The 20,337-nt window shown below is 44.6% G+C and overlaps 1 protein-coding gene across 4 annotated transcripts; it reads right to left on the bottom strand.

Moving 5' to 3' along the window:
• Positions 1-124: 124 nt before the first annotated feature.
• Positions 125-20,073, bottom strand: Nsun4 (NOP2/Sun RNA methyltransferase 4). 4 transcript variants are annotated; one of them, XM_076934403.1, is made up of 7 exons: positions 19,929-20,073; positions 18,993-19,134; positions 13,805-14,139; positions 8,574-8,728; positions 5,391-5,551; positions 2,845-2,969; positions 125-1,426 (listed from the first exon to the last, which is right to left on the bottom strand). In XM_076934403.1, exons 2-7 carry the CDS (start codon positions 19,083-19,085, stop codon positions 1,150-1,152), a joined length of 1,146 nt encoding a protein of 381 aa, XP_076790518.1. In that variant the 5' UTR covers positions 19,086-19,134; positions 19,929-20,073; the 3' UTR covers positions 125-1,149. The 4 variants fall into 4 exon arrangements, with proteins under 4 accessions (XP_076790518.1, XP_034357560.2, XP_034357562.1 ...); XM_034501669.2 differs by lacking the exon at positions 19,929-20,073 and having other exon boundaries at positions 18,993-19,413; XM_034501671.2 differs by lacking the exons at positions 18,993-19,134; positions 19,929-20,073 and adding an exon at positions 15,952-18,806 and having other exon boundaries at positions 807-1,426.
• Positions 20,074-20,337: the final 264 nt, after the last annotated feature.

The raw sequence follows: 20,337 nt of genomic DNA, 5'->3' as shown, positions 1-20,337 counted from the left end.
AAAAAAAAAGAAGAAGATTAACAGGGAAGGCATGAAAGACAAAAAGAACGGTAATAAAGGAAGAATAAAGAAGGTTGGAAAAGCCAAGAAACATTCAAGTTACTCACAAGGTACACACACAGAGTTGACCATAAGCAATGTTTACTATTTCCTGGCACTAAAAATTGCTTTGTTTTGACAAGTCTTACAAAACAATCAGCATGCAACACCTCATGTAGCATCACCCCAAAACACTGGGTGTGAGGTAAAGCCCTGCTATGTGGAAGAACTCTGAAGGATTTGGAGATGGGTCAAAGCAGGCACCAGAACAGGGCCACAAACTAGAAATAAAAACAAGACATTTGGGAAAAAAATGTCAGGAAATTTCTAGGTACTTGGAGAGTGAAAAGAAGTAGGTTGCCATTCTGAAATGAGGAATCCCAACTGTTTCCCATAGTCCCAACCATCTCTCTAACAGCTCCATAGCTGTTCATACAGGAATTCACGGAATACTTGCTGTTATATGAAGGAAAAAGCAATCTGTACCAGGAGCAGCTTTTGCAGCTGCATCTGAAGGAGAGCCAGAAGCATCCGCTTAGGAAAGCTTCCTCACTGTAAGAGGATCATCAGCCACAGGCTCAACAGCTTCAGTTACTTATTCCTTAACTTAGACCATGTGCCATATGGAGACACCTGGGGAGGCTGGTGGGCCTGTTGGCTGATTAAACGGCCCTCACCAGTGTGGGAGGACTGGAGGCCTGGGTTGGGCAATTTGGAGAGAGTGCTTGGCAGCTTCAGCTGACACATAAACAAAATAGAACTTAGACTGATGTGATGGCCCCAACTGCAGCCTCACCCTTAGGGCACTTCAGCAACTTTATTGGCTAAATGTTTCTTCCCAAGTTTACAGCTTAAACTATGGGCTTATTTACAGACTCTGTCTTAATCCCTAATGGAGCAGGGGCCTTAGAGGCTAAGAGATACAAGTGACAGTATGAGTTAGGAACCTGCTCATAATCCATAACTGGGCAGCAGTCCCTACTTCCTGCTCTATACAACCATCTTTAAATGTAATGGCTGGAGACCGGCCTTGGGATACATCTGCCACTAGCCTCAGTTTCAATGCTTCCAACAGAGTCATCACCTTCCTACTTCAGGGACAGGATGACACTATGGCAGCCTATGTAATTTGCAGAAGTACATAGGTCCAAAATTGGCCATGAGGTTTGGTATTACCAGCTCCCCAACCTGGCAGGACGGGAAGAAACAGAATGTGTCCATGAAAAGCTTTCGGAAGTGAGACAGGTCTTCCACTTGAACCTTGATGTTGTATTGATTGGCCAGAAGTTCAATGGCACCTTGCACCACATACTCATTCTGTAAGTGTGACAGAGAGCAAGTGGAATAGACAACATGACCTCCTGGTTTGGTGGCAAGGAGTCCAGCCCTGAAACCAAGAAAAAAAGCAGTAACTAGTATACTTCTCGGAAGTTGAGAGCCGTGCAGGCTAGGAACACAGGTAGGGTGGTCTACTACCCAGTGGAGTAGCAGAAGGCCTTCGTCTGGGAGCCTTGTTGTATGTTTGCTTGGTTCTTGCTTTTGTCTTTACTTTATGAGGTATGACCCTGTTATATAGCACAGAGTAGCCTCCAAGTTGCCATCCTCCTGCTTCAGCCTTCCAAGTGCTGGGATTATAAGCACATACCACCACACCTACCTCTACAAACCCTCCTTCAAAGAATCCTTTGATGGGGCTGGAGAGATGGCTCAGCAGTTAAGATCACATACTCCTCCTGTGGGGGACCCAAGTTCAGTACCCAGCACCCATGTCCTATAACTCCAAGTCCAGGGGGCTTCAAAATCTTTGACCTCCATGGGCACCTATACAAGTGTGCACATACCTACATGAAGACACACATGCATACACATAATTATAACTAATAAAAAGAAAGAATGACCCTTTGAAACCTGATTCTAGTTATGAACTAAATCCTAATGATGGCTATCAATTGAATTCTCTCTTCAGTTTTACAGACCCCAGCCCCTAAGCCCTCTCCCTTTTCTCTCCTCTTTCTTTCTTCCTTTTCTCTTTCTCTTTCCTCTTTTTCTATTCCTTTCCCCTCCCCCCCCTCCCCCGCTCCCAAGGCCTCACTATATATCCCTGGCTGACCTGAAACCACAAGGTAGTCCAAGCTGGCCTCAAAATCAGAGATCCTCCTGCGTCTGCCTCCCAAACTCTGAGATTAAAAGCATGCACCATGCCTGGCTTCTTTTTAAAATAAATAAATGTAACAGTTTTTTATTTAAGAAAATACTTATTACTTATTTTATGTGTATGTGTGTGCCTGAATGTATGAATATGTACCATATGTGTACAGGAGCCCATGGAGGTCAGAAGAGGCATCAGATCCCCTGGTAGTGGAGTTACAGATGGTTATGAGAAGCCATGTGAGTGCTGGGAACCAAACCTGGTCCTCTGCAAGAGCAAATAGTGCTCTTAACTGCTGAGCCATCTCTGTAGTCTCCTTTTTTTCTCTAAGATAGAATTTCACTATGTTGGCCAGGTTAGCACCTAGGATAATCCAGACTCCTAGGCTCAAGCTATTCTCCTGCCTCGGCTTCTCAAATATCTAAGGATAGCTGGCAGAATCTGCTTTTCAAAATATGCAAGTCACTGGCACTAGGGGTGAAATGATGAAGTAGAGTAGTTATTATTCTAGAAAGAACCAACTCATAAAGCCTACTGCCTTCAGGCAAATCTCCAGCCAAGATTTTTATACATGATGGTCTTGGCTTCCAGTCCCCCAATCAAGATCTCAGGTGACTAGACCCTAATGTCTGAGACTCTGTAACTATGTCACTCACGCAAGAAGCTGCACCTGCAGCATAGGCAACATCTGTCGCTCCTTCTTCCTTGACCGCTGAAAGATGTTGTTCTCTTCCTCATGAAGGGAGTGGCGGTCAGTGGTACATGGCACGTCTACTAACACCTGCCCAGAATGTTAAAAGGTAAAGCATTAAAGCCCCTTCTCTGTTCTTCTGACTCAGGTCAGAGCAGTTTAGGCCCCCAGATGACAAATTCACTGGAGATGCTCCTTCTACCCATCCCTCCATTGAAGAGTACCTGACAAGGATTCTCATTTTAACCTGTGAAATAGTGAGTGATTAAAATAGTATATTTAGAAATATTCATGGTTGATCAAAAAGCCCAGGCAGAGGCAAGAGCACTGCTACAAATTTGAAGGTAACCTCATCTCTGGTTTTCCAGGCCGGCCATGGGCACAGAGTAGGACCCTGTCTCAAAAATTAAAATTAAATTAAATTAAAATATATGCATGGTAGTACACACTTAGCATTCCAGTACTTGAGAGGTGGAGGCAGGAGAATCAGGAATCATAGCCAGCCTCAGTTTACAGAGTTCGTCTGAGGCCAGCCTAGGTTTCATAAGACCCTGTTTCAAAACAAAAGCTGCATATAAATAATTGTAATTGCATAACTGATATCAACCTAGGGGGAAAAAATCTTAGTACTTCAAGGCTCTGCCCTTGGCTATTTGATTTTATTTCTTCAACAAATAAATTAATGAAGATATCTTCATGGACCAAAGCTATTTCAAATGCCTCAAGCGCTGTCAAGTAAACTGGGAGGGAATTCATTCTCTACTGCTCCACAAGGCATAGCTAAAATCAGTGAACAGAAAATGATGAGGAATCCAACAACAATAGCAGTGTTGGATACTTGCTATAGTCTGAAACTGTGCAAAGGCATTCTTAATTAACCACCTATGGGACCGGTACTACAATGTACCACACTGAAGAAGCTAAACACAATTCAAAGTTTAAGTAACTTACAAAAATCTTCCAGCTGGCAAGTCATGAAGCCAGGACTCCAGTCCAAGGAGCCTGAATCTAAAATACTAGCTCTCACTCACATGCCATGCAATCTACACATTTTTTTTTTTTTAATTTTGGTTTTCCAAGAGAAGGTTTCTCTGTGGCTATCTTAGAATTTACTCTGTACACCAGACTGACCTCAAACTCAGAGATCTGCCTCCCTTGCCTCTCGAGTGCTGGGATTAAAAGTTTGTTCCACCACTGCCTAGCTATATACTTTGTCCATTTCATACACATGTACAATATATCATAAATCATGTTTTAAATCATGATCATAAATCATGTTTTAAATAAGTGATTTTTATGGTATGCTAATTAAAAGAAAATAACTAGGGGCTGGAGAGCTTGCTTAGTGGTTAAGAGCACTTGTTGCTTTTGTAGAGAACCCAGGTTCAATTCCCAGCATCTGCATAGTGGGTTACAATTGCTTGTAATTCCAGTTCCAGAGAACCTGGCTCCCTCTTCTGACCTAAGGGCACCAGGCATACATGTGGTACACACATACATGAAGGCTAATGTACAATCATACACATAAAAATAAATAAATCCAAAAAAAAATTTTTTAAAGGAAATAAATAACTTAAAAATATTAAGAGTTTCAACAACATACACAACAGGGAAATGTGAGCGGTACTCCAAGTTTTTAATCAAACTGACCAACAGGGCTGGAGAAATGTCTCAGCAGTTAAGAGCATTGGCTGCTCTTCCAGAGGTTTTGAGTTCAGTTCCCAGCAACCAGCAACCACATGGTAGCCGTCTGTAATGAAATCTGACGCCCTCTTCTGGTATGTCTGAAGACAGCTACAGAGCACTCACACATATATATAATAAATAAATAAATCTTTTTTAAAAAACAAGACAGAAGCAACACTAACAGACAGAGAAAATAAGCTCGTTGACAGAGAAAGCAGGACTGGTCAAACGTAGAAAACATTTCTCAAACTCTATCAAAATCTTAACTGATAGAAACCATTAACCAGCAATTTTACTTCAAATGCATAAAACTATGGACTACACCTGAGGATATTTTAATTAATTAAACTCACAAATCTATATTTTCATATACAAATTACACAAAGACTATAAAAAATAAAAATAGTTATCTGCAAGAAGAGGAAGAAGATGGCTGTGTACAGGTCTAAAAAGAAAGTTCTTTTCCACTGGGTATTCTTTTACACCTCCTGAATTTTGCACCATGTGCTATTTTAATATTCAGAAATAAAACTTCTCATTCATACTCATCACTGCAAGGGATTGCAAGAAAGCAAACTTCAGAAATAAAATATGTCTAATAACTTTTCCACACTCAGTTAGGTTCAAATTCTTTTTGCTGCCAACTATCTCTAATGAAAACAGTAGCAAGTCATCTAAGCCAAACTGAGAACTCTGCAAATGGCTTTCTCCAAATCACTCATGGAGAACTGTCTAGGTCCAAAAATAGCCACAAACACTTAAAACCCAGGGGCCAGATCTTACCCCAGGATCGGAGACCAGAACACAGAGTCAGAGGTCACTTACCCTGTCATAGGTGTCCCCCTCCAGTTCTCCCCACTTCCTGCCATCCCATGAGGTAACTCGAACTTGGTTCCCTTCCCTAATATCTTGAGGCACATAGCTGTGAAGGACCTTCTGTAGTCTGCCTGTCCGGGAAGTGGAGAGGTCGTTGGCAGCTAGATTACCTGTGGAAATAAAGAGTCTTCAGAGGCTCTGACTCAACATCATATCATACCAATAAAAGGTGTTAATGGAAAATGAAGCCAATTCTTAGATATACCCAGTCAACAAAGACCCCAGGGGTGGGGACACTTATATATGTGGCACCAAATCAGTCACTCTGGAGCAGAGGTCACAAAGACAAATATCTACGGAAAGGAAAAGTAAATAGAGTCTAAAGGTGCAGAGTATTTACTGTAGTTACTGCAAGTTTGGGGAATTTCCATATAGGTCAGCAAGTTAAATTATGCATTTTTGGCATAATTTGCAGGAACCAAACACAGGGGCAAAACCACCTGACAAACAGGATGTCTTAGGTTGTCTTTATGCATCTTGACCATACTGTGGTAGCCTGACTGACTGTTGCTAGGGTTGGGGGGGGGGGTTGCCATAGGATGTTTGCTCAAGTAGACTTGTGATTTTCCTCCTGGAATTGTAGTTTAGCCCCTGGAACTTCAAAAATGGAGTTGGTTGGGTATTACAATGTTGTGACAGGGTCATATTTTATAGGCTAGACTAGCTGTGAACTTGAGCCTGTGTGCATGCCTGAGGAGGCCAGAAGAGGGCATCAGACCCCATGTTGTTGAAGTTACAGGCCATTACAAACTGCCTGGTATGGGTGCTGGAAACCAAGAGTTCATAACTGATAAGCCACCTCTCCAGTCCCCACCCCCTCTCTGACAGACAGGAGTTTAAGAAATATCTGGTTGGTTTAGTTCTGCTATATGAAATATGTTCCTGTAAGACTGATGTTAAGATAGGCTTGGAGGCACATGCCTGTAATGCCAGCACCTGGGAAGCTGAGGGAGGAGGATCAAGAACCTGAAGACAGGGCTAAGAAAACGGGACTCTATCTTTAAACAAAAACAAACAAACAAAAAAAGTAAGCCAAGTGGTGGTGGTACATGCCTTTAATTCCAGTGCTTTCCAGGAGGCAGAAGTAGGTGGATCTCTGTGAGTTCAAGGCCAACCTGGCCTTCAGAGTAAGTTCCAGGACAGCCAGGGCTACACAGAGAAATCCTGTCTTGGGGGGAAATAAACAAAACAAAACAACAACAACAACAAAATGCAAAAACAACATGATGATATTGATTTTGATGATAAAGGACAGGTGGCACCGAGCCTCACAGGCAAGGAGAAGAAACAGCACTGAAGAGCTGAAGGCTGCTACTAAGAAGAGGTTTAGTGTCCCCATAAGAAATGTCCCAATAATGAGGGCACTTAACATTTTTTTAAAAATCAGACACTCTGTTCTAAAGGAATATTGAGGAGGAAATAAGCTGAGAAAGAAAAGGTAGCGTCCAGTGCCACTTCTGTGTCTAACGTTTGTAAGACTTACCAAAGTAAATCAGAAGTTCCATGCTTGCCCTGACACCCCGTGACCCAATCTATGTTCTGGGGCCAAGAAACCAGTCACTTGAGTATCTGGGATGAAGAAGTGATGCTGCTCATTTAGTACCTTGGGAACATTTCTCCCTTTGTCAGTTTCTCTCTTCTCCCTTCTAATGGAGTCTCTCACAGCGCAGCACAGAACCCAGGATGGGCTCTTTCATGTTCATAACTCCCTTGTTAAAACTTGTGCCAACATCTTTTCTCTTTTCTTTTTCAGCTTTCAGAAGGCTGAAAACAATTTACTCATGGGCCTACCAAGAGGCCAGGGGCTAACTCAAACTGTACAAACCAGCTTCGGAGTAACAAGAATAGAAGGTCAACACCTGACAGAAAGGTGCAGGCAGCCGGGCGGTGGTGGCGCACGCCTTTAATCCCAGCGCTTGAGAGGCAGAGGCAGGCGGATTTCTGAGTTCGAGGCCAGCCTGGTCTACAGAGTGAGTTACAGGACAGCCAGGGCTACACAGAGAAACCCTGTCTCGAAAAAGAAAAAAAAAAAAAAAAAAAAAGGTGCAGGCATGTGGTGGGGAGAAGTCTGGTAAGTGCTAGATCAAATGTGAAAATCACATGTGCCTATTTCTCAGGACTCAAGGAAAAGGTAACTTCTATTTTTTTTTTTCCAAAAAGACCTATCTGTTGCTCTCTTCAGACACACCAGAAGAGGGTATCGATCCTATTACAGATGGTTGTGAGCCACCATGTGGTTGGTGGGAAGTGAACTCAGGACGTGGGAAGAGCAGTCAGTGCTCTTAACAAGTTCTACTTTAAAAAAGGATACTGGCCAAAGGCTGGATAAAGTGAACATCTATAAATACCAGGGTTACCCATGATACCAAACACATGAAGAAGCTTCAGCCAAGGAACTCGGAATTTTTATTTTTGTTTTTTCAAGACAAAAATATGTTTTTTATTTTGTTTTTTTCAAGGGTTTCTCTGTATAGCTCTGGCTGTCACTATAAACCAGGCTGATCTCAAACTCAAGTAGATCCACCTGCCTCTGCATCCCAAATGCTGGGACTAAAGGCATGGAATTCAGTCTTGAGGAGGGAGAAGACACATATCCTAAAGCTCTGAGGAAAGGCTAATAACGTTGATGTGCTAACAGGCGATGCTCGTGGCATGGTGCACAGGAAGGAATCATTCTGAACAAGGCAGTAGCAACTATGAGAAAACATATCCTGCAGGTAGCACACTTGAACTGAGGCTCAAAAGCTAAAAAGATTTAGATATCGCAGCCAGGGTGGGATGGAGGAATTCTAAAGAGAAAAAGTAACATAGAAGCAAAGGTAGCAGGTGTGCTGGATGCATCGACTGGTGGCACATAAAGTTAAAAATGAGTGGTTGGCAATACAAAGAAGTGAGACTTTACCTTAGAGACAAATTAGCAAATACAAGAGGGTGAGGATCATGTGTGGATTTATCAGAGCCCAGATTTAATCTGCCTGAAGCCTTCATCAGTCATTCTTCTTGACCGACTGACAATAAACTTAGTAAATATTATTACCCCCTGACCTTGGGACTAAACTTATGACATTCGGTGTGCCCTCCTAGGTGAAGTGCACATCCCTGCCTGCCCAAGATACCATGCCACTGACTTACGGCAACAGCCCGTCTGAAGTAATGCCAGCGTTTTTCCCCCAGGAGCGGCACACAGGTCAAGCACAATGTCTCCATGCTGCAGACCAAGAGCCAGGACAGGTAACAAGGAAGCAGCATCCATCAGATAGTAGTCCATGAGACCCAGGCTGCCAAGTCTAGAAGAGAGAAGACCATCACACCTACCAGGAGCCAAGGTGAACAAGTACAGGCCCTTTAGGGCCAGTGAGCTCTACTCAGTAAAATTATTTCTCAGACACTCATTCATCTATACAGTATCCACAGTACTCATTCATTCATCTATATGGTATCTACTACTCATTCATTAATCCATAAGTATCCACAGTATTCTTTTAAAAAACAAAATCAAGTTGTCATATATCCCAGGCTGAGCTCAAGCTTGCTATAAAGCTGAAAATGACATTGAAGTTTAGATCCTCCTGCTCCACTGACAAATTGTGGAATTACAGGTTTGTGCCACCACACTTGGCTTATGCAACGTGGGCTAAACTTAAGGTTCTGTGCATGCTAGGTAAACATTCTACCAATTAAGCTACATCCCCATTTCTGAGTGATCCTTTTGAAAACAAATCAATTTACTCCAAACTAGCCTTGCTAGCCACCTTGCTATCCCTTCACTGAGCCAAGCACATCCTTCAGGCCTTTCAATTCCTATGCCTTTTGTCGTAACACTTTTCTTTAAATATCCCTGATGTGCCTCCTTACTTCTATCAGGCACTGCCTCAAAGTGATCTCTTCAGAGCCACTGGCAGTCCCTGTCTAGTCTGTCTAAAATAACAGCCTCTCTGTTCTATCACCCTCTGTCTCCAGCTGGGCTATTTTTCTTCAAAGCACTTGTTCTTCACTGTAAGTGTGTGTGTGTGTGTGTGTGTGTGTGTGTGTGTGTGTGTGTGTGTGTGTGAATGTGTGTGTATGTGTTTCCTTTATTTTTTCATATTAGAATATAGCTCTGGGAGGGCAAAGAGTTTTGTTCCCCATACTATATTTCCCAAGACCTGAAACCCTGCCTGGCACATAGCAGGAACTCCATTTGATCAGGTTACACTTTAAGATACAAAGTACTTCACTGGTTCAGAAAGAATGGTCATCAACTATATGCACTGGGGCTACCTGAGTTGGGCCTGATGAAGAAAATCAGGCCTTCATTAGGTAAAAAATGGAAGAACATTCTAGGCAAAAGAGAAGAGAATGAGTAAGGTACAAAAGAATAAAAATTCAAAAGCTTCTTTAAGAATTAGTGAGATGGGGGCTGGAGAGAAGGCTCAGAGATTAAGAGCACTGGCTGATCTTCCAGAGGCCCTGACTTCAATTCCTAGCAACCCCATGGTGGCTCACAACCATCTGTAATGGGATTTGGTGCCCTCTTCTGGCCTGCAGGCATACAAACATTCAGGCAGAACACTGTATATATAATAAATCTTTAAAAAAAAAAAATTAGTAAGAAGAACTGGAGAGATGGCTCAGCAGTCAAGGACACCCAAGTTCAACACCTAACACCCACATGGAGGCTCACAACCATCTCCAGTTCTAGGGACTCCGACACCCTCTTCTGTCATGCACACATATGGGGCACATACTACACTCACATATAACAATAAAAAGTCACCTGGTGGTGGTGGTGCACACCTTTAATCCCAGCACTTGGGAAGTAGAGGCAGTCAGATCTCTAAGTTCTGTGGCCAGCCTGGTCTACAGATGAGTTCCAGGACACCCAGGGCTACACAAAGAAACCCTGGGGGAGGAGGGGGATGTGGAGAAAGAAGAAAAAAAATCAGAAACTGTGACTAACTCCCCCATTACACTAACTCCTCCTTATTTGGGGATAGGGAGGAGGCTCAGTGGTTGGGAATGTGCGATGCTTTTCTGGAGGACCCAAGTACAGTTCTTAGCACCATATCAGGTGGCTCACACCTGTGACTCTAAGGGACCTGATACCTCTGGCTTCTGCTGGCACCCACACATATGTGGCATCTACTCACACAGACACACACACATGCACATGATTAAAAATAAAATAAATCTTTAAACAAATAAATAAAGATATTTAAAAAGTAATACTGGGGGTGTACCTGCATTCTCAGTAGTACAATGCCTATCTAGTATGGATGAGGCCTTAGGTTTAATCCCTAGTTGCAATAAGGAAATAAAAAGCCTGAGACTGGGGTTGAAAGGCAAGACCAGCCAGGCGGTGATGGCGCACGCCTTTAATCCCAGCACTTGGGAGGCAGAGGCAGGTGGATTTCTGAGTTCGAGGCCAGCCTGGTCTACAGAGTGAGTTCCAGGACAGCTCGGGCTATACAGAGAAACCCTGTCTCGAAAAAACCAAAAACAAACAAACAAAAAACAACAACAACAACAAAAATGCAAGACCAACACAAAAGGCCTTACACTCTATATTAAGGATTTTGGACTATAACCTACAGGAAGCTATCAAAATCACCTGGGTAGCTAGCTTTGGCTTTGAGAGAGCTAGGTGAGGATGGGTGGTCAACTGCACCCAAACTGTCCCAGGACTTCCTGACTCCTAGGCCTGTCTGTCACTGAGGACAGTTGGTGGTGAGCAGCCATCCCCCTTCCTAAGATGGAGTTCAACATGGGCAGCCTTGGACCAGACTCAAGGATGCAGAAACACTAACAGGACAATGACCCTGGGAGAAGGGTATAAGACATGGCACAACACCACTGCTAGTCAGCCACAATCCTCAGGCCCCAAGTTATAACACCTTAATTCACAAAGAGGCTCAGGCTTCCATAGGACAGTTTAAAGAATGTCTCACAAAGAAATATTAACAAAAGTGTTGAGGGCCGGAATAATGACTCCAAGACTCAATTATATTTACAAACACCTTAGCCATACGCTTTGGCTGTTCTCTGACTGGCTCTTAAGTTAATCATCCTGTCATTCTATTCCAAGTGTTGCCATGTGTCTGTTAACTCTGCTCAGTTCTAACTAGTCTGTCCTCCTTTATGTCCTGGGGCAAATCTCCCATGCCTGGCTCTATCCCAGAATCCTTTGCCTATCGGATGGCCCACCTTCTATTCTACCCTTTCCTATAGACCATAGGTCTGTCCATTCAATACACAAGATAGTCTCTCTACAAAAGAAGACGGAGAAATGTGAGAAAGTCAAACCACACAGAACTGCAAACATATGAGCCAACAGCCTATAAAAGCCACCCTCATCCAGTCTCTTTCTATCTGTCCTTAAACTGTTTGGTTCAGTTTTGAGAATCTGCTAAAAGCCACAGTTGTTCTTAAAATTAAAAAAAAAAAAAAAAAAAGTACACAAAATGTCACAGACATTATCAGGCTATTCCTAAATTCACGAAGCTCCTTGAGCTGCTGAAAGTAAGACCCCTTTGATTTCACAGGAAGCCCAATGGGGGAAGGGGTTCCTAAGAGATTTTGGTGACAGGACATCATCTAGAAAGCATCTAGAAATCTGCCATATTGCTCATTTCTCTTCCTGAGAAGAAACCCCTGTAATGGGTGCCTCAAACAAGGAGACCACATGGTTTTTACTCCATGGCTCTGCCAATGCCAATGCCTCAGGACTAATTGCCAATCCTTACCCAATCTATCCAGATAGATTTAGTTACAGATAGTAACTAAAATGATCTTAAGTGAAACCAATGAAAATACTGAGGGTCTTTTTCTTCTTCTTTTTTAATTTTTTTGAGATCAGCTCTCACATGCAGCTAACTATCATCTTAAACTCCTGATTCTCTTGCCTCTACCTCCCAAGTGTTATGATCAGAGGTGTGTACCACTGTACCTTGCTGTGAGAGGGATCACTGATGAATGCTGTATGTATGCCAAATTTCACTTCCACCTTGCCACAATCATAGAAGACAGTTAAATCTACATCCCACAGCTGGACTTTATGGGTCTCAAACCCACCCCACTTGTAATTGTGTGACTTTCAGCAAATAACTTCTCTGTACCTAGGCTTTTTCATCTGAAATAAGGGTACTATAGTAGCCTAATAGTAGAAGGCTTGCCTAGCATGTCAAGCTCTGGGTACTCAGCAGAAGAAAATGTCTCTGCTATCATAGATAAGACTTTTCAGTTTTATGTTATTTTGGGTTAGTAATGATCTCAGGCTCTCAGGCTTCTTAACTTTGCCCTATAGCTCGATCTCGATATCTCTCTCTCTCTCTCTCTCTCTCTCTCTCTCTCTCTCTCTCTGTGTGTGTGTGTGTGTGTGTGTGTGTGTGTGTGTGTGTGTGTAGTCCATTCCAGCCTCAAGCCCACCATTCAAGTGCTAGTATCATAGGCTTGTACCACCATACCCAGCTTCCTATTCTCTCTCTCTCTTTTTTTTGTTTTTGTTTTTTGTTTTTTGTTTGTTTGTTTGTTTTGGTTTTTCGAGACAGGGTTTCTCTGTATAGCCCGGGCTGGCTGTCCTGGAACTCACTCTGTAGACCAGGCCTGCCTCTGCCTCCCAAGTGCAGGGTTTAAAGGTGTGCGCCACCACCGCCCGGCTTTTTTTGTTTTTCGAGACAGGGTTTTTCTGTGTAGTCCTGGCTGTCCTGGAACTAACTCTGTAAACCAGGCTGGCCTCGAACTCAGAAATCCGCCTGCCTCTGCCTCTCAAGTGCTGGGATTATAGGCGTGCGCCACCACCGCCCAGCCCAGCTTCCTATTCTCAAGGCATAAAGCACAATTTAGCACTTGACTGTACAGTCTTTTCCCACTAAACTTTGTACCCATAAGTACTGTCTCTGGAAGAGACAAAATTCTGTTTTCTTCAAGTTTGTCACTAACTTGCACTCCCAGGCAACTCCTATTTCCTATCAAAGTCTACTTCCTCTCCTCCTCCCTTCACAGGTGCCTGACAGGCAAAGGGGAAGGGGAGACATCTTCACTGGTAAGGATGTAGTGAGCTGCTCCTGTGAACGGTAGATGTTTTCTACAGAACGCAGAACAGGTTCCAAGTGCAGGTGCTGGGGTTCAAACTTCCTGGGACTAAACAGTCAAAAGCAAGTAACTTCCTTAACTTGTCTGTACCTCAAATATAAAAGAAAGCAGATATTATTTCCATCAGGGTATTGACAAAAGAGATAGTACATACACAGCACTTAGACAAACACCTAGTCTATAAACATACTAGAAACACCAACAGGTCTGATTTGTATTAGAGGGCAGGAGCTAAGCTCTTCAGATCCACTGGTAGCAGGCACTCAGGATGACCTCACAGTTCCAGCCCCTACCTGGCAGGAGGAAATCGGCTGACATCCCCTCTGGAAAAAGTGAAGCATCGGAGGTTTGGGCTACCGTCCAGGGATGTAGTTGGAGAGAGGCCACTGTCAGGCTCCAGGTTCTGGCGAGAGAAGGCTTCACTGACGAAGTCCTTGGCACTCAGCTGCTCCAGCTTAGCACTCACATCATCCCAAGCAGCAAAATTGTTGACCAATGCACCATACTTCTGCTCTGAGAGAAGACTAACACGGATTGATGGCCAAAGATCCCCAAACTGTACACTGTAGGTCATGTCGAAATTCTGCAGAGCAAGCCGACTGGCAGTGAATTGTGGTTCTGTGGTAGCCTAAGAGAGACAGAGCAGATGTATTAATTGCTCCAGTCTTGACTCTACCTCTCATCATCTGACTTTACTGAAGTTTCTGTCGCTGTGATGAAACGTCACGACCAAGGCAACTTGAGAAGGAGAGGGTTTACTTCAGCCTATACTTCCAGGAGGCACTCAATCACTGAGAGAAGCCGAGGCAGGAATTCAAATAGGCCAGGAACTGCAGGAGCTGACACAGAGCCCATAAAGGGCTGCTGCTTACTGGTTTGTTTACTCATGTCTTGCTCAGCCTGCTTTCCTATTGAACCCAGAACCACCAGCCCAAGGATGGCACCACCCACAATGGACTGGGCCCTCCCCCATCAATCACTAATTAAGAAATGCCTTACAGCTGGATCTTATGGAGGCAAATTATCAATTAAGAATCCCTCATTTCACATAACTCTATGTAACTTGTGTCAAGCTGACATAAAACTAACCAGCCTATCTACCAATGCCTCAGAACCCCAAGGCAAATTCAAATCCACTCAGTACTCTCCTCTATCTTTGCATCTTGCTTCTTCTGCCTACCAAAGGAGGAACTGGGAGAGAGTGAAGTTAGCCTTCATATCACAGATTGGAAGGGACACATACCTCTCATAGTAACTCTAGGAATCATCAAAAAAGAGAGTCAATGCTAGGCATAGTGGTATACACTTGTAATCCCAGTACTCAGCAGGAGGATCTAGAGTTCAAAGCTAACCTTGAGGCTACAAAAGCAAATTCAAAGCCAGAGTGAGTTACACGTAAGAAGTCTCTTATCGAGATGGCTGAATGGAGAAAGGTTTTTGCCACTAAGCTTGACTAGTTGTGTTTGATCTTTGAGACCCACATGGCAGAAGGAAAGAACTGATTCCCCTACTTATTGTCTTACCTCCCGAGGTGTACCATAGCCCATACGTGCACACATGCATATAACCATACCCACACCAATAAATAAATGTCATTTTTTAAAGTCTCCTATAATCCTGCCTCTCTGGAGGTAGAAAGGAGGGTCATTCTTGGCTACATAAGAGTTCAAAACAAGCTGGGCAGTGGTGGTGCACGCCTTTAATCCCAGCACTTGGGAGGCAGAGGCAGGCAGATTTCTGAGTTCGAGGCCAGCCTGGTCTACAGAGTGAGTTCTAGGACAGCCAGGGCTACACAGAGAAACCCTGCCATGAAAAACCAAGAATTCAAAACAAATTGGGATACATGAGACTCTATCTCAAACACAAACACACATACACCACCCCCCCCACACACAAAAAGACACATAGAAGAGTCTCAAAAAAAAACAGACGGGAGGGCTTGAGCTGAGATGTACCTCAATGTGTGTACTCTGAGACGTGTGTGTGTGTGTGTGTGTGTGTACCTGAGATGTGTGACAGTGCTTGCCTAGCACAAGCAATGGCCTAGATTTATACCTAGCACTGCAAAGGTGAAGGAGGGGCTTACGTAACCCAAGGGAGAACTCTTGGAAGAAACTGTGAAGGCCCTGGGGAAACTTGAGGCTTAAAGCTTTTTTTGAGAGATGGTTTCTCTGCATAGACCTAGCTGTCCTAGAACTTGATTTATAGACCAGGCTGGCCTCAAACTACAGAGATCCACCTGCCTCTATTTCCCGAGTACTGGGATTAAAGGCATGAACCACCATGCCTGACACTTTTATTCTTTACTTTTAATTATTCTTTTAATCCTGTTTTCAAAAACTTATTGTTTACTAGCTTATGAGAGAGGTCTATGGCAGCGGTGCTAATAGGATACAAATAATTCTACCTTTCACATCTGATAGAGCAATGAGTCACTCACCTAAGATAGTGCAGTGAACGGACAACATAATGCCCAGAATCAAAGAGCTGAGATGTGTTAGATTTCCCAAACCCCGGGAAGGCAGAATAAAGACAGTTCACAGAATCTTAAGGTAGGAATTAAAGCAGAAACTTCTAGGATGACTGCTTTGGCCTAGCAGTGAAGGACTTGAGTCAGATTAGAAAAAGAATTGAAGACTTCAGACAAGGAGTCCACAAATTGGTCCTCGTTGCAACAACTGAGACATGAGACACTACTGATGGCAGTCTTGTTAATGCAACTTCTGCCCTAGTCTGGGTTTCTGTTCTGGTCAGAACATGTGTTCTGGTCATTATTTCTTCTTACTGTGGGAACTCTTAATTTGTCCCAAACTTTTCCTATGCTGGGGACTCTTACTCTGGCTCTCAATTATACCATCTGGAGGACTCTTGCTTTGATTCCGACTTCTCTTATGGTGACTGGCACTCATGTGGGTACTCTCACTCTGGTCCTGAGTACTGCTTCGGGGAGGACTACTGCTCTGGCTCCGACTTCTGCTCTGAAAGGTACCCCTTCTTAGGGGATTCTTGTTTTGATTACCAACGGAGCTGCTCTTGTTCTGGCTCTGACTTCTGTTTTGGTGGTTACTCTGGCCGTCACTACTTTGATAGTCACTACAAACAATAGTTGAACTGGCAGAAGTGCTACAGGTGGAGGGTGTCTGAGATGGAGGCAAAGAACAGCTGTAGGGAATCTGGGAGGGATTGTTCAGTGGGCCTGAATTGGTCACAGCGTAGGTATGAACGCCACAGGGAATAGTAGTGGGGCAAAACCGAGCTCGAGGGACAACAGGTAAACATCGGGGGTCAAAGGGTGTTCTCAGAGGGATAAAAGAATAGATATGGGTGGAACAAGGAGGCACCACAGGCTTGCCATGGGGTAGTGGTGGACCCCTGGGAGCAGAGTAAGTGCCACAGGGAAGAACCACAGGCTGGTTATAAGGGAGATGTACAGACTGATTTAGGGGACTAGAGAGTGGGGATAAATGGGAGGTGGGGGGAACCACAGAATACATATGAGTATTACAGGGGGAAACTGGAGGTGGTCCGTGGGGACTGCTCTTAGGATATCTACTGGGCAAGGCAGGATTACAAGGCAAGGTATGGGGACAGGAAGTAGGAGCAACAGTTTTGAGGACAGGAGTCTCTGGGGGAAGTTCTTTTGGGCCGGAATTTGAAGTAGTTGTGATGGAGGGCTCCATCAGTGGACTAGAGAGGCCAACGGGCTGGGGAGGAGGCTGAGGACAGGTGTTGGTCTTATGAGACTTCGGATGATTAGGAGTATGGTGGGGTGTGTTGACTAGGGAGCGACACTTGTAGGGAGTGCGTCGTGATTCCGAGGATTTGGGGGACTTCATTTTAGAGGGAGCTGGGGTAGGGAGACAGGGTTCTTTATAACCTCTAGGTGACCGAGGTGGAGCTAAACACTGGTTGTCCAGGGGAGATGGGAAATACAGGGAAGGACACTGAGGAAGAGGTTCTGTGGGGCCAGAAATTACAGCACCTGGAGTTAGTAAGAGGTAAGAGTTCCCCCCAGGCTCCCACAGAAAGGACCCTATGCAGGGCTTCTGGAGAGCCTGAGGCAAGGATGAGCTAGGAGAACCAGCACCCGCAGGTGGTAGGTTGATAACACAGTAAGGACTCTTAGGGGCAGATATCTGGGAATCTGGGCATAAATGGGAATAATGAATACAACCCTCTTGGGGTGAGATGGGAGAGCCTGACACGCCTGCCTGAGAAGAAAGTGGAGGACCACAGCCATTTTTCCCAAGAGATACATCAAGCTGTGGTTTAAGTTCACAAGAGTCTGGACGGGTAGGGTGGTCATTGTAAGGGTTGCCAGAGGATGGAGAAGATGCTGAGGAAAGGGGAGGATCGTTGTAACTTCTTCCAGAGGACCAGGGAGACATCACGGACCCAGTTTCCAAAACTCGGTGAGAAATGGATGGAGAGGTTGGAGGTCTAGTTTCCACAGATCGGGGAGGAAGAGGAGGTGAAATTGTAACGCCAGTTCTCAGGGGCCGATGAGTAAGAAGAGGTGAAATTATGGGGCAATTTCTCTGGGACCCTGGCATAAGGGGAGTCGAAATCACAGGGCCTGTCTCCAAGGTTATATGAGTAAGTTGAGGGGAAGTTACTGGGCTGGCTCTAGGGGGCTGATGAATGAGAGGTGGGGAAGACACGTAACAAAGACGGGGACTTGGAGGACATGAACGCTGAGATTCTGGGGAACCAATAAAGTTGCAATAAGGGTTCCGCTGATGAGCAGCGGGTGACCCCTGAAGGCTGAGTCGGTCAAAACAAGGACTCGGAGGGGATGAACCACCTGGCTCTTGGCTGTACAGCCTTCCTATGAGTGGAGAAAAGGGTTCAAAAGAAGACCTCTCCGGTGGGGGTGGGGAGGAGAGTACTGGGGGCGGAGGGGGTGGGGTGGGGATCCGTCGAGGTAAGCAAGGAGAAGAAATGGTGAGGCAAGAGAAAGGTTCTCTAGAGTAAGGGGGGTTGGTGAATCTGTTGCCTGCATTTGGAGAAAGGCCAGCAGTACAGGAAAGGTGGTCGTTGAACTCTTTCCCGGACGCCACAGGCACCTCGACAGTAAGAACAGGGGTGAATCCTTTCCTGCAGGACGATGGAGACTCAGGAGGGAAGGAGTAGTTGTTAGGACAGTCTGCTTGAGGTGAAGTTGCAGGGGCTGAAATTTTAAGGAGAAAGGGAGGGGAAGAGGTCATGGGACTGGAGGGGAAGGGAAAGAGGGAGGAAGGAAAAGGAAAAAGAAGGGTGGGAAGGGCAAGATAAAGGTAAGCAAGAAAAAGTAACATAAGGCGACGTGACGTCAACCGAACGAAAGCTCAGGCGGTGACTTAATAGAGAGGGGCGGAGTCAGGGGCAGGCAGAGGTGTGACAAGAGCTCCAAGTAGCTTACGGTCCCTGGAGTGGATGTCCCGAATGGAACCGTGAGAAAACGCAAGAGCTGGATAAGTTTCCCTCTATGTCAGACCTTACCCATTTCTTCTTATATCGATGTCTCCGCGGGACCGGCGTGAAATCCACGAGCTTCAGCAGCTTCTGAACACCTCTTAATACGGGCGCAGCCATGTCAGCTAGCAACGCTGATAGAACTCCGACTGGAAACAGCACCTGCGCTCTAGCGGGTTCCGGGGATGATTGAGGGCGGCTTAGAACAGTGGCAAAGGGGGAGGGACTAGACTTGCCGCGCCTCCAGGGCTCCGCCTGCCTCCACACCCCGCCCACCAGAGAACACAGGGAGCACCCGAAGTGGTAGCTGTTCAAGAGCATCTAAAGAGGCTCCTAGAAGGTGCAGGAAAGGCCTTCTGGGCTCAAACTGCATGGAGAAAGATGCCGAGGTAGAACGAAGTTAGACCAGACTGTAGACAGAAGCGGAATTGCAAGGAAGCCATAGAAACTTCAGTTCAAAGATCTGCCTTTTAGACGGTCCTTTTCAAGACTCGGTACCTAATTTTGTGTTCTGAGTCTCTCAAATTGACTCCACCACTCAGGATCCAAGAAGAGAAAGGGGTGCTCACTATTTTCATAAATGATCGCCTAGCTGAGCAGAGTGGCATATGTCTTTATTCAAGCACTGGAAAAGCAGAAGCGGGTGGATCTCTGTGTGTTCCAGACCAAACCTGGTTTTCACAAACTACAGGAGAGACAGCAAGAGCCCCTAGTGAGAGAAACAGAGTTGATCTAGGTAGGAATAAGAAAAGGAAGATGAAAAAGATGATGGTTTGAATTAGTGTACTGGCAGTGAGAACAGAGAGGATTTCAATAATTGTTAGAATTGTAGGACGCATCGGCCTTATCTAAAGTAGCATAGGACAACACACTGTGTGATTTATCCTATGTGAGACTCTGGGTTCAATCCCCAACAATCCCTCCCAAGTTTTTGTATTTTTTTTTTTTTAATAAAATACTTACTGCTGGATATGGCTGGTGGGGAACACCTGTAATCCTGGCAGTTAGCAAGTGGAGTTAAGAGAGTTGGAGGCTCCTGTGAAGCCTGGGCCACAGGACACTTAGTCTCAGAAAAACCAAAGACAAATTAATATACATTATATCTCAAGTTTTAGCAGCTTTTCTGTAACCTTACTTTTACTTTTATTCTTATAATGTATCGCTCCCCAGCACATATTATAGTCTAAGTCATAATTTTTGAAATATTAAAATATGCCAAATAGATCTCTGGAACTTGTGGGCCAGCCAACTTTTTGGAATTAGTAAGCTCCAGATTCAGTGAGACCATCTAAAGATATGTGGTGTTGACCTGCAGTTGCCCCGTATACACTGTAAGCACATATGCATGAACATATACAAACATATGCCATAC

Source organism: Arvicanthis niloticus, chromosome 5 (assembly GCF_011762505.2).
Source record: "Arvicanthis niloticus isolate mArvNil1 chromosome 5, mArvNil1.pat.X, whole genome shotgun sequence".
Taxonomy (NCBI): domain Eukaryota; kingdom Metazoa; phylum Chordata; class Mammalia; order Rodentia; family Muridae; genus Arvicanthis; species Arvicanthis niloticus.
Note: the sequence above shows the minus strand (reverse complement) of the source record. Positions and strands in the feature narration are given on the sequence as shown.